Below are 13,149 nucleotides of genomic sequence, written 5' to 3'. Positions count from 1 at the left end.
CCATCTTCCCATATTCCCCCTTCCAACCTGAGCCCAACCTGCAACCTAGAAAGAAGAAAAAGAAAAAAAAACCCAGCACACCCACCCTTCGCACCCACCCTCGCACCCACCATCTTCCCTCCTCTACACACTCCACTCCTTAAATCCACACTCATTGGAGAAGATGGGATCTGGGTTGTATGGAAATGGAGAGTTTTTTTTTTCTTTTTTTTTTCTGGGTTGCAGGTAATGGGTGCGGAGGAGGAGGTGGAGGGTGGGTGCACAGTGGGTTTGGGGAAGATGGGAGTGGGAGGAAGATGAAAGATGGGTTTTTTTTTTTTTTCCCTCTCTTCTTCTTCTGGGTTGCAAGTTAGGTTGGGGGTAGGGAGGGATGGGGGTTGCGAGTTGCGGGTTTAGCTTTTTTTTTCGGTTTTTTTTTTTTTTTTTTTTCTAGAAGATTCATGTTTTGTTTTTTTTTTAAACAATTAAAATTTTATTTTATTTTTTTTCGGCAGACATTTGGCAGTCACGTGGCATATATGTGGTAACCACGTCAATACTTAACGGATTAATGGAAGGAAAATGTAACGGATGTATTATTTTGAAATAAAATAGTACTTAAGGTATGAAAGTGAAATGTTTTAAAGATGTTATAAAGAATTGAAATAGATCCCAAATTTAAAGTATGAAAATGTAATTTACCCATAAAACAAATAATAAGAATAAACCAGGCCATTTTACACACTTCACACTCGTAGTTTACCCTCCTCTCTCACACACACTCTCTCTCTCTCTCTCGCTCTCAGCAAAAACCAAGTTGTGATCCCGTTGTTTCTGGACCTCCAGTGTTGTGTATGCACTCCTCTCTCTCCCTCTCACTTCGCACTCTATAAAGTTTCAATCTTTCACACCTCGAACTCACTTTCCTGCTATTTTCTGATCCTGGGTTTCTGTTTTTGTAATGCGAGTGCAGTGATTTCCGGTTCCTTTCCGCCGGAGAATGGCATATATGTGCGCGGACAGTGGAAATCTAATGGCGATTGCCCAGCAAGTCATCCAGCAGAAGCAGCAGCAGGAGCAGCAGCAGCAACAGCGCCACCATCACCACCAGCCGCCGCTCGGTGCTTTCTCCCTCACTCCATGGCCCAACAACAACCACCACACTCTCACTCAAAGCCCCAATTTGGGCTTCGGGACCGGGTCGGGGTTTTCCGACCCGTTTCAGCTTCCGGGAAGTTCCGACGCCGGTGGGGAGCCTGGGTTTCCGTTTCCTAACTTGGATCACCACTCCGCCGGGTTTAGGTTTTCGGATTTGGGCGGCGGTGGCCCGGCCGAGTTCGACTCGGACGAGTGGATGGATAGCATAATAGGCGGTGGGGATTCAACGGATAGTTCTAACCTGCCTTCTGCTTGCGACACGTGGCAGGGGAGCAATTCTGATTTCGGTCTCTACGGCGCCGATCCGTTTCGACCCCACTGCCCGAGTCGACTCAGCAATCCGTGTTCTCCGCCGTCAGATCTCAACCGAGTCATATTCTCCGAGACCCAGAACCAATTGCCAGCGTGGACTTCACCGCTGCCACAGCAACTACACCAGGTTTCGGTAAAGGAGTCCAAATCAAACGACCCTCAGTCACTCCAAAACGACGCCGTCGGAGTGTCGTTAAGGTCGCCTGAGATCGAGTCAGAACCGCCGCTGCTAAAAGCCCTCCTCGAATGCGCCAGGCTAGCCGAGTCCGACCCCGACGGCGCTGTCAAGTCTCTGGTTCGACTCAGGGAATCGGTCTCGGACCACGGAGATCCAACTGAAAGAGTCGCCTTTTACTTCGCCGAAGCGCTGCAAAATAGAGTGTCGTTTCTGCAATCAGAGAAGAGCTTTACGACTGCGTACGACACTCCTTGCGAGGACTTCACGCTGTCGTACAAGGCCCTAAACGACGCATGCCCGTATTCCAAGTTTGCCCATTTAACGGCGAACCAAGCGATACTCGAAGCGACGGAGAGAGCTACCAAGATCCACATAGTCGACTTCGGAATTGTCCAAGGGGTCCAATGGGCGGCACTGCTGCAGGCTCTCGCGACCCGGTCCACCGGAAAACCGGTCAGTATTCGGATCTCCGGCATACCCGCTCCTTCTCTTGGGGATTCTCCGGCGGCCTCGCTAATTGCTACTGGAAATCGACTCCGAGAGTTCGCGAAGCTTCTGGAGCTCAACTTCGAGTTCGAACCGATTCTGACTCCGGTTCACCAGCTTGACGAGTCGTGCGTTCGGGTGGACCCGGACGAGGCCTTGGCTGTGAACTTGGTGCTCCAATTGTACAACCTGCTTGACGAGAAACCAACAGCAGTTCAATCTGCTCTGAAGCTGGCGAAGTCTCTGAACCCTCAGGTTGTGACTTTGGGCGAGTACGAAGCGAATTTGAACCGGGTCGGGTTCGCCAGCCGGTTCAAGAACGCATTGAAGTACTACGCTGCGCTGTTCGAATCGTTGGAGCCGAACATGATCCGAGACTCACCGGAGCGGCTGAAAGTGGAGAGGCTTCTACTGGGTCGACGAATTGGCAGCTTGGTCGGGCCGGAGCAACCGGGAACCAAAAGAGAACGGTTCGAAGACAAAGAGCAGTGGAAGTATCTGATGGAATGCTCCGGCTTTGAGCCGGTAGCCCTCAGCCATTACTCCGTCAGCCAAGCGAAAATCCTGCTCTGGAACTACAACTACAGTTCTTTGTATTCTCTAAGGGAATCTCCACCTGGGTTTCTCTCTTTGTCCTGGAATGAAGTTCCTCTCTTCACAGTTTCTTCATGGCGTTAATGGGTTATGCTTCGATTTCGAAATCGGGTTATCGGGTTTTCGCCAGGTCTTTTTGTTCTGGGCCGGAGCCTGTTAGTTTCAGTACGCCATTGACGGAAATCAGAGATGGAACTCAAGACTCTGCCTTAGTAAAAACCTTAACAGTTAGTAGTTACCATCAGTGTTAATTTTGAGCTTTTTGGGTGGCAAATTGCTTGTTAATTTCGTAGTTTGGTTCTAGGTTTTTTCAACTTCCTCTGTTTTTTGGCTTCTTGGTTGGGGCTTTTCTTACAGGTTTGACGTTTAAAACTATGAAATATGACTAATTGTAAAGGAAAAAAAAAAAAAAAAAGAAAAAAAAAAGGGCATTGAAATGAAAGGGTAAAGGGTTGTTCTCTGTAATTCTGTTTGTAAATTTGAAGCTTGATATTGAGTTTAGTTTCCATTTGATTTCAGCTTAATTCTTTGAGTAGTGATTTTCACTCTCGTTTTCTCGTTTTGGACCCGTTTAATTTATTCAATTCAAGACTGGAAAATAACGACTAATCATACTTGTACACTCACTAGGGAGTATTTATTTTTTTTAATTCGCTCAATAATATTTAACGCTTGTATTATTTTTTTTAAATATAATGGACATGTTTAATTTTTCTTAAAGACTTAAAAAACAAGGAACATGCCAGCGGACAAGTTTGAACCGGGGAGTTGAGAGTCGGTGATTTTATTGACAATAATTGTTGGGATAGAAATCATCTGATTGAAGTTGTTGATCAGGACATTGTTAGAAAAATTTGTAATATTCTTTTACCCTATGCAAAATCCAAATGATAGATTTGTGTAGGGTGCGTCAACTAATGGATAATTTTCAATTAAGACTGGAACTTGGTTAATGGTTACAGAGTCATAACCGACGGGATGAGAGTGGACAGAAGTTACTAAAGAAAATGTGGAAACTATTGATTCTCCCAAAGGTGAAAATGTTTCCTTGGCTTCTAATTCACTTATTTCTTAACTGCCAATATGCAAAAACTGTATGGAATTCATTTGGAATTCTACATAAAAGGAGGAATTATGTAACTTAAGTAAGGTTTTCTTTAAGGGAGTAAATTTGGAATGCTCGATGGAACCTGAAATCCATTATTGAAGACATAAAATGACTGGGCTCTGAGTTCAATTGTATTCAATAGAACCGTGTGAACAGAGAAACAAATTTTGTATCTGACGCCTTGGCATACCATGGTCTCACCTTATCTTACCTTCACTTTTGGGAGCATTGTTTACCGGCTTTAGCTCATATTGCTTTTAATTTTTATTTTACTGAAACGGTTGTACAAGAAGTTTTAAGCTTTGAATGTAGTTTATTTTTCTATCAAAACAAAAAAGAAGAAGAAAGGAACATGTAACTTTTTTTTATTAGACCAAATCAGAAAGTGAGTACTTAAGTATTATCCGTCTTAATTTCCTAAACTAATACCAGTATGCAAGGATAATACATAATACATTGGCGTATACTACACCGACATCCGAGGCTATCGGTTTCTTAACTGTTGGATTATTGGTTGCTTATTCCACGCTTCATTCATCCAGCGCATGTCATATTATCAAAAGGTATGGATTTGTGGTGGTATCCTAAACTATCACCGCGTGGCTCTATGTCTCAACTTTCTCACATATATATAGAATTGCATATTAATTTGAGATACACAACGACAATGATTTATTCGGTGTAGGTAAGTCTCCCTCTCACTGTAGACTCGCTATTTTACCTCCTTAAATTCTTAACTGGTGTCCACATTAGGGTTTTTCAATGCTTATGCAATAAGGCATCGGATTTTTCATTTTTGTGACTTGCAGAAGAAGTAAATGATCATATCTGACAGTTTTAATTGCTTCAGTATTTACCAGGTTGTGCCTGTAAAGTGTCCTTCCGTGGAGGACGACCTGTCCTCCGAGGAGGACGACCTGTAAGCAAAAGCAATCTGCTACAAAAATCTTTCTTCTCCTGCAGCGGAAACCTTTCCATATTCAGAGGCAGTTGCTTTCGGGTTTTGTAATCAATTTTCTTAAACCAGCGCAAAGACAATGACTTGGACTTCAAACTTCAAATCCATGGGTCCAAGTTATCTTCTCGATTTTAATATTAATGGCGGTCCCTTATAGTCTCCGGTCAATCCCTCTCTCCCTCTAGATCTCGACCTCTGGAGCGAAGAGAGAGAGGAGGATTGAAGCAGCTGGCGAGGAGAAGCATTGCCTTTCCTGGCCAGTGTACAAAATCAATGGGGCCAAAAGCATGACAAGGAATGCAGTGGACTGCATGACAAATAATGCTGCTGCTTATGGTCCTAGCGATTGTGACAATTCAGGACTCAATTGTAAAAGGAAACGTTTGAGTTTATAGAAATTTGATATTTTGCCTTAAGTTAGGGTCCTATTATTGCTAAAAATCACAAATGTGGGGTTTGGTATAAGTCTCTTTCAATCTTTTTGCTCAGTTTACTTGTAGAACACGAACCCCTTCTTGAATTGCAAAAATGGACCCTTATTAGCCCCTTCACCCTGCCACTACAATGTAACATATCATTCTCACAAGTGGCGAGGAATGATCAAATGGTTGTTTGAAACTTAGAATTTGTATCTTCGAGCAAATGTGAGCCAGACAAATTGATCATCAAAGTAATGTGTCAGTTTCGTAGCACCCAAATACGATTGGTTCTCTTTGTAAATTCAAATAGTTTGAAATATCGCGTTATAAGTAAAACAAATAAACTGTTTTTTTATCTTTCTTAACTAATTAATTTAATTAGTCCAACAAATTGCATATGTAGTGGCTCAACCTAGTAAAATTTTTGCTGTTAATTACTTGAAAGAGGTATGTGTTCATCACTAATTGTCCCCAAGACCACCTGATTTGGTAACTTGACAGCTAAGGCACTGGTTAACCCAGTTATAATCTGAATGTCATGAACTAATAAATGGTGGAGTTGGAAGTAATTGACAAGAGTTACCAGAGGTTATTTTTTTGTTACTCTATAGTTTATACAGTAAAAGGGGGACTGGTGTGTGCGTGTCAAAGAGAACTCTTCTGGATATGCCTTGGCCGTTCAAACATTGTTATGTGACATGTGAATTTTCCAAAACGGCTAAGTAAAGAACCCAAAACTTGGAAATTGGGGGTGCAATTTCCCCAAGAAAATGCCATGTGTGTGTATTGTATATTGCACCTAGACATATTTACTGATTAAGTACATGTCGGAAGAATGCGTATACCTTGTTACTATTGTTTAAGCTCAAGTGATATCGTCGTACAAACTTTCGTAAATGTTTAGCTTCGTGTGATTAGAATTTATTATCTTAGCACAATAAAACACTGAATCTAGTATTTCAATCTATAAATTCTAAAGATTTATAAAGTACTTTAGTATTTAAAACAAAAAAAAAATAGATTTTTTTTTTTTTTGAACAAAAGATTTTTTCTTTTAGTTGGGATATAGATATGGTTGGGTTTAAAAGGTGAGAACTTTAGACAACGGTAATGGAATAGTGCAAAGAAGATTGAAGGGTTTAGTCAAAACCTTGACTGGTCTTTTGCAGCCAACAGCTGTTGATAATATAGAAAGCGTTTGCTTTGCAGTTTGCAATTGCACGACTCTCATCCGATCAAATCGTACTTTTCACTACCCAAATATGAATGGAACTTCGTTGCTGAACATATCAACAGCAACTGCTTACAATCAATCACAGTTGTTTACAATCATTCACAATTAGATATGTTTTCAAGTTTTGATTTTTAATCAAAATTTGAACACGTGTCTAGCTGTGATTGGTTGTAAGCAACATCCAAGTCCAATTCCTCAAATATTTTAGGGTCTGGTTGGTCGTTTGCAAGAAGGATTTTCTTCCTTCTATTTTTTAACTCATTTCCTCTCATTTTTTCACACTTTTTTGTTTTATTTATTTATTTATTTTTTAAAAGTTAAAACAAAATGTTAATGTCTGAATCTTATTTGTTCGGTTATGCCTTTGCTCACTCACTCACTGAATTCCAACTAAATTTTAAATTAATCATGACCTTTCAATTAAATAAATAGAGAAGGTGAGAAGAAAAAAAAAGCTGAACTCAACTACTGAAAAATCAGCAGCGAAGTTTTATTAAAAAAAAAAAATGTGAGAAAATCCTATTTCGTCCTGCCAAGGCTGGATTTTAGAATGTGGTGAGATGATGACATCATGCATGCTGCAACGGTCGTATGGGACCACCTTCCTTTGCACTTGTTGACTTGTAGTAGCATAAAAAAGTGACATGTCATCGATATGCATTGGCTTACTGGATCATGACTCATATTTAGTACCACTGCTGCCGAAAGTAGAGAGACTAAAAGGTTGTCATCGACGATATCATCTTACGTTTGAATCGACTGCAAATTGTAGTTGAATTCTATGGAATGTCCACACGGCATGTCTCATAATTTCCCACCCTTTCCTGTAAAACTAGGTAACCCAAAGATTGTGGCTCTACTATTTTGCTGCAGCTGTGACGTAAAAAGTTCCCCGGCGAACTATTTGGTCACGTGAGTTTTTCGTATTTTGATCTCTTCTAATTTCACGATGTTCCAACTGTTATGAGAAATTTGTTTTTTGTGGTAAACCAACTTAAATCTTGTGGATGAGAAGACTTTACGTGCACCTTTCAAGAATCGAAAAGGCGACCAAAGTTTTGAGTAAAATCTCAAACGAGGTGACACGATATAATTAATTTGGAACACTACGGTGACAATATGACAGTATCTGGTTTACGTAAATTCTTAGTTCTGGTTTACACTCGCACAACACGGTGACGCCAAGGCAACGTAAGAAAAAACAACTTTCTGTTGGGTTTAAAGGGTCCAGTTGGCGGTAGCCCATAGTTGTCAACACTGGAGATTAATGGCTGCGTTCTGGGCTGGAAAACATTGGGCTTTTTATCCTATAGAATGAACAACGACACCGACTCGTCTAAGCCCACACAATTTGTGTGGGAGCAGTTTTTGTTTTTGTTTGTTTGTTTGTAGGCATGGGTTTGTTAACATGATAGATGTGAGCCACTTAGTACTACGGTCTCATAATATTTTTTTTTTATCTGTAAGTGAGAGATTTTATATTCGATTATCGTCAAAGATAAATTTTAACCATATTATTACTAGTCTATTGTGAGACTAATACTACAAGACCGTAACAGTATCAAAAGAATCAACAACCCAACTATGAGCTACGTGGGTGAAGTCATAATTCAGTTGTTGCTTGTATCATTAATTATTTCATTTTCTTAGGGTACGAGGAACTTAACATGAATTCACTGATTCCTGCCGCTTCTGTTATTGTTGCTAGGTTGGCTGCCGAGCTTGCGTTTGGTGGTATACTCACTGTAGAAGGGATCGCGAGATAATTAGAGGCGGTGGGAAAAATCTGAGGTACTTTATTACTTATCCAATAAGATAAAGCTACGCATGCTATTTTTTATTATTTTATATACTGTGGTGTGATACCTTTCTTTCAACCAATAAAACCTGCCCATGTCGTTGCTCGTCCGTATCCCTTATCTTCTCCCGGCAAAAAACTGTGTCAAGATTCAAATATGTCAGTGCCGTGCGCACTTGAATGGCTACGTAAACACTTTTCTCTCCAAAATTGGATACGTGTCCCCACATCGCCACGTACCACGACGAAAGAACAAGGCTTCTGGTGGCATTCCTACAAGAGTTAGAGAAATCTGGTGACTTCCAAGATTTTTACACTGCGTGAGTGCACAAAACAACTCAAGTTTCAACCTCTGTGTATAAATAGCAAAGCAGCGCAAATTTGAAGATGCAGAAGATGATCACCGCGATCAGATTAATTAGACCACAACCGCCAGGTTTGATATTCACGCCGCCACTGCGGTCAAACTTTGGCCGGAAACCTACCGGAGTCCGATTCAAGCAGGCTGCAAGTGTTCACGTTTCTAGGGAGAACAGTAACATGGATAAGCAGCAGGAGGAACCTACTCTGAAAACTGGGTTAGTATATTTTCTTTTCTTTGACATATACTTATATTTTTTTCAAATTCATGACTAGAAAAGATAGAACTTTGTGTTGATAGCGTGGCTAATGTATCCAACAATATGCCGATTATATCCTGTTGATTTTAACATATTATTTATGGAAATTTTGGTTCTCGTCTTTTGATGGACTAAAATTTTACGTCGAAAACTATTAATTTGAATATCTTGATTAAAATATCAAATTTCAGTATTAATTAAAAATTTTAATAACAGAAATTATTAAATTATTCTTAAAATCATGCACAGGTTAATACTGAATATGAATATTTAATTATTAAAAGTAAAATGTTTATTTTTATTTTTAAATAGTGGTGTGAGTTAAATTAAAAAAAGATACATTTCATTTCAAAATATGCGTATATAAATAAGAAAAAAATGAATAGATTCACTTTCTAAAATAATAAAATAGGTACCTTTTACATAATATATTTTACGTATATAACAAAGTGGCACAGTCGGTAAAAATAATAGAATATTGAGTTTGCTCATTGAAAATATTTAAAAAAAAAGTCCAAAATCAGGAGAGGTGTACGTTCCTCAGTGGCTAAGACTTTGAGTGTCAAAATTGGTGGTTTAAATCTGTTGACTAAAGTGTTTGTATATGAACACTATCAGAGACATTTTGTTGGAGTCTTTCGGGGTCGGGTATGCATCGAGGTGCGAGGACGAAGGATTTGGTGGGATATACAGGGCTAAAACGGAGCAGGCTCAGCTGATCCATGACGACAATCCGGCCAACGACAAGTCGCCGGGAAGTGAAGTGAAGGAGAAGGAGAAAGCCCGACACAAGACGAGTGCCTCTGCATAGATAAAATACAGCAGGCTACATCTGCATGTGTCGTTTGTTTTTTGAAGAGCAAATGCCAGACTCGTGTGAGAGTCTGGTTCGAGTGGTTAACTACTTGTCCTCCTTGTAATTTATTACTCAGCTTGTTGTAGGTGTATGTAAATATTTTGTGTTAATAAATAATTAATGTCATAGTTTTCTCGTCGTATGGCTGGACATAATTCACAATCAAGTGAACAGTTACAACACAGTGAAAGATTTTTCGCTACATAAGCAAAGTAAAGCGGTACACGTGTAGTGTAGTGTAACACGAGACATATTAATCTAGTTCACGATCAAGTGAACAGTTACAACACAATGAGAGATTTTCAATACATAAAGAAAGTAAAGTGGTACAACATATGTAGTGTAACACGAGACATATTAATTATGTTGTATACTTTATTTCTTTTACAAATAGTGATGTTGATATCATTAACAGATAGGAACAAGTACAAGGGTTCCCACATTTGTTCATTCTTTAGACCAATTCAATGGTCTACAGATAATTCGCACAAACAAGCATAAAGATAATCCTTCTAATTTGGCTACCACAAGCATTATGTATTAGCACAAGTGTGCAAGTTTAGCTCCGTCACAAATACGGCAGATGCAACGAACCTAATTAGACACATGTAACGTCACTACTAATAAGCGAGATCACATCAAACCATCACCAACAAGCAGTCACATTACTCGCTAGACGAGACATTACCCGCTAAATGTGGTACAAACAAAACCTAACTTAAATTGTAATTAGAAAGTGGAGTGTGCGGTGTACCATTATTCACTACAATCCGTTTAGTTCTAGTTGTGATGGGCGAAATTGAACTTCCGAAAGAAATCAGGATCTCCGTCCCGTAGAACCGGACATACTTGCCACCTGGGGACTTGACAATTTTTACCCGCATGTATTTACTGGTTCATCGACGTAAGTTTTTCTTCATGTATATATAGAAGGCAGTAAAAATTTTGTAAGAACGCAAAAGATGATTCATGCAGTAAAATCACTCAGAACCCAAATCGGAGCACCGTCAAACTCGGGTCGGATCGCTTCCGGAGTCGTATTGAGGCAGGCCACAACTATTTCTAGCGATCCAAACAGTAAACACAACATGAACAAGGCAGAGTGTCCCGATCAGAAAACTGGGTTAGTTGCTCATAGCTTTGTGGTACTCAAAATTTTGTAGCTTTTGTGTGCAGGTAATGTTATCTTGACATGCTCATGCTCGAGGATGGATTCTTTTTCGAATGTGTTTTTTTCAAACAATTTTGTTCGTGAACGATTTTGTTGAAATTGATGTTATAACTTATAAGCAATACTACGAGACTTATAATAAGAAATCAAGTAGTTATTGACAAAATATTTTTCACTAACTTTCCAATAAAAAAAAAAATCACAAATACTTTCTCTGCCAAAAATTATCACGAATATTTGTTTTTTTTTTGTGCCTTGAAAGCGTTTTTAACTGTATTCTGAAAGTACTTTCTAGCAGACATATTGTTTGATATATCATATATTTTCCATAGTTTGAGATGTACATTCAAACAAAAATTATCCTATTAACGGTCAAGTTTAATCACACCTAAACTTTCACTTGAATCAGCGTTTAGATTCATAAAGATCCTTATAAAAATTGACAGTCTTACAATGTAAGCAATTTATGTTGCTAGACAGTTCAATGAAACTTCTGTTTATAATTAGCAGCTAAATGTAATCAGTTATTGTACGTTCTTATATAGAGATGTGATGTCCCAATCATTTGGGGAAGGGTACGCGACGAGGTCCGATGAAGAAGGATTCGGAGGAGTGTTTTCGGACAACCAGACTTTTCCGAAGACGGAGCAGGATCAGCTGATCCATGAGAACCACCCTGCTTATGACAAGACACAGGGAAGCGAAGTCAAGGAGAAGGAGAAAGGGAGATGCCAGACCCAGGCCAATGCATCTACAAACTAATTAAGCAACCAATGCCAATAGCCCTAATGTCTCTACAGAACGACTGCATGGATAAGTGGCTGTTTATATAGTTCCTTTTCATTTTTTATAAAGATCGCATCTAAAGTCTCAGTTTTTGTTATATGTGTTGATCATCAAGAGTGCATGGACGCTTAATTTGAGTGATTGAACTATAGTTCTTCTTGGTAATCCTAGCTATACGTAAGTATTAATGCTAATAAGTAATCATTCTTTGCTTGATTTTTCATTCGGATTATCTTCATAATTTGTGTGTGTTAATGTTAGCGTTCGTTAAAGTTTAAAGCAACTTGCATCCGACCCAGCATGGATTGAATTGTGAACTTTGCATCCTGGTTCGATTCGTTAAACCTAATAGCAAACATTTTTAAGATACGCGTAAACCCTAAAAAAGTTGAATGCCAAAAGTGGTGTAAACTCAAATGCCTATGAGAGCAGAAGAACCATCAATTTGGACGGATTGGATTGAGTTGTTAATGTCCTGTCAACGATCAATCAGAAGGGGACCGAAGCCAGATAGAGTTTCTTATGGCCCAAGGAACAAACCCAACCGAAAGTGAAAATTCCTTCAAGAACAAAACCCGATCAAAGGTTGCAACGTATTAAAAACACCCAAGGGAACCAAGTATAAGCAAATTACGAACAAGCAACTTTTTTATTTTTTATTTTATAAATACATCAATATTTTTTACACTAAGGGGAAGAGAAGTTCGGCTAAGCCATATAATGGGTAACATAAGTTGGTATCGAATTCGCCATCTACGAGATCAGCGGTAGGCCGCTGTTCTGAGAAATGATAAGCGGATTGGGCCTACCGGCTTCATTATTATTAGAATGAAGCCTAAAACCTCTCAAAGTGAAGAGAAATACTACCAAACCACAGTACTAAATACTAAATGGCACAAACAACCTTTTTTTAATACATACAATATAATCTATGCTAATGGGTGGGAGTGAGGTAAACCTCAAAATGGAATAGCTATAATATTTTGGTTTGAATTTACCTTTGATGAGAATCAAACCTAAGAAATATCACTTACAAGTAAAGAAGAATACCACCAGACACATAAAAAACCAACACTTTAACAAGGGGCATTGGAAACAGGTGATAAGTACATAAGTCACACAACAAATTACTCATAGTTACATAAGTAATCATTCATAAGACCGTGTTACAAGTACGTAAAAGCCTGTAATTTCAGGCTTGGGCCATGTCACCTAATACTCTTAAGGCCCAATGAAGAAACCATCAGCCCATATATATCGAATAATCTAGAACCAACCAAAATTGTAGTAATCAAAACAAAAATGTTATTTTTACAATTTCTTTGTATCGTCTTTATAATAAAAATAGAATCTAATACGTTTGTGGATCCTATCTCGACAAAATAGATATTTGTATAAAATCGAATCCAATTCTTACCACGCAACCTATCGAGGCGGCCAAATAAATTACATGTCGTGTTTGATATGGTCAATAAAATGGGGCGTGCTTTCT

The 13,149-nt window shown here is 39.0% G+C and overlaps 3 protein-coding genes across 3 annotated transcripts; all 3 read left to right on the top strand.

The window, feature by feature from the left end:
- The first annotated feature begins 730 nt into the window (after nucleotides 1-730).
- Nucleotides 731-3,231, top strand: LOC137747561 (SCARECROW-LIKE protein 7-like). Its single transcript, XM_068487692.1, has 2 exons — nucleotides 731-831; nucleotides 953-3,231. The coding sequence occupies exon 2, from the start codon at nucleotides 980-982 to the stop codon at nucleotides 2,789-2,791; it is 1,812 nt and encodes a 603-aa protein (XP_068343793.1). The 5' UTR covers nucleotides 731-831; nucleotides 953-979; the 3' UTR covers nucleotides 2,792-3,231.
- Nucleotides 3,232-8,484: 5,253 nt separating this feature from the next.
- Nucleotides 8,485-9,842, top strand: LOC137748853 (uncharacterized). Its single transcript, XM_068489041.1, has 2 exons — nucleotides 8,485-8,802; nucleotides 9,463-9,842. The coding sequence occupies exons 1-2, from the start codon at nucleotides 8,612-8,614 to the stop codon at nucleotides 9,653-9,655; spliced, it is 384 nt and encodes a 127-aa protein (XP_068345142.1). The 5' UTR covers nucleotides 8,485-8,611; the 3' UTR covers nucleotides 9,656-9,842.
- Nucleotides 9,843-10,672: 830 nt separating this feature from the next.
- On the top strand, nucleotides 10,673-11,840 carry LOC137746626 (uncharacterized). The gene is made up of 2 exons (XM_068486633.1): nucleotides 10,673-10,823; nucleotides 11,417-11,840. Exons 1-2 carry the CDS (start codon nucleotides 10,789-10,791, stop codon nucleotides 11,631-11,633), a joined length of 252 nt encoding a protein of 83 aa, XP_068342734.1. The 5' UTR covers nucleotides 10,673-10,788; the 3' UTR covers nucleotides 11,634-11,840.
- Nucleotides 11,841-13,149: the final 1,309 nt, after the last annotated feature.

This window comes from Pyrus communis, chromosome 10, assembly GCF_963583255.1.
Source record: "Pyrus communis chromosome 10, drPyrComm1.1, whole genome shotgun sequence".
NCBI lineage: Eukaryota > Viridiplantae > Streptophyta > Magnoliopsida > Rosales > Rosaceae > Pyrus > Pyrus communis.
Note: the sequence above shows the minus strand (reverse complement) of the source record. Positions and strands in the feature narration are given on the sequence as shown.

Bases quoted from the DNA above. Each gene is read 5' to 3' on its own strand.
- LOC137747561 (XM_068487692.1), top strand. From the start codon at position 980: ATGGCATATATGTGCGCGGACAGTGGAAATCTAATGGCGATTGCCCAG.
- LOC137748853 (XM_068489041.1), top strand. From the start codon at position 8,612: ATGCAGAAGATGATCACCGCGATCAGATTAATTAGACCACAACCGCCA. The intron at 8,803-9,462 runs GTTAGTATATTT...GAACACTATCAG, and splicing joins GAACCTACTCTGAAAACTGG to AGACATTTTGTTGGAGTCTT.
- LOC137746626 (XM_068486633.1), top strand. From the start codon at position 10,789: ATGAACAAGGCAGAGTGTCCCGATCAGAAAACTGG. The intron at 10,824-11,416 runs GTTAGTTGCTCA...GTTCTTATATAG, and splicing joins TGTCCCGATCAGAAAACTGG to AGATGTGATGTCCCAATCAT.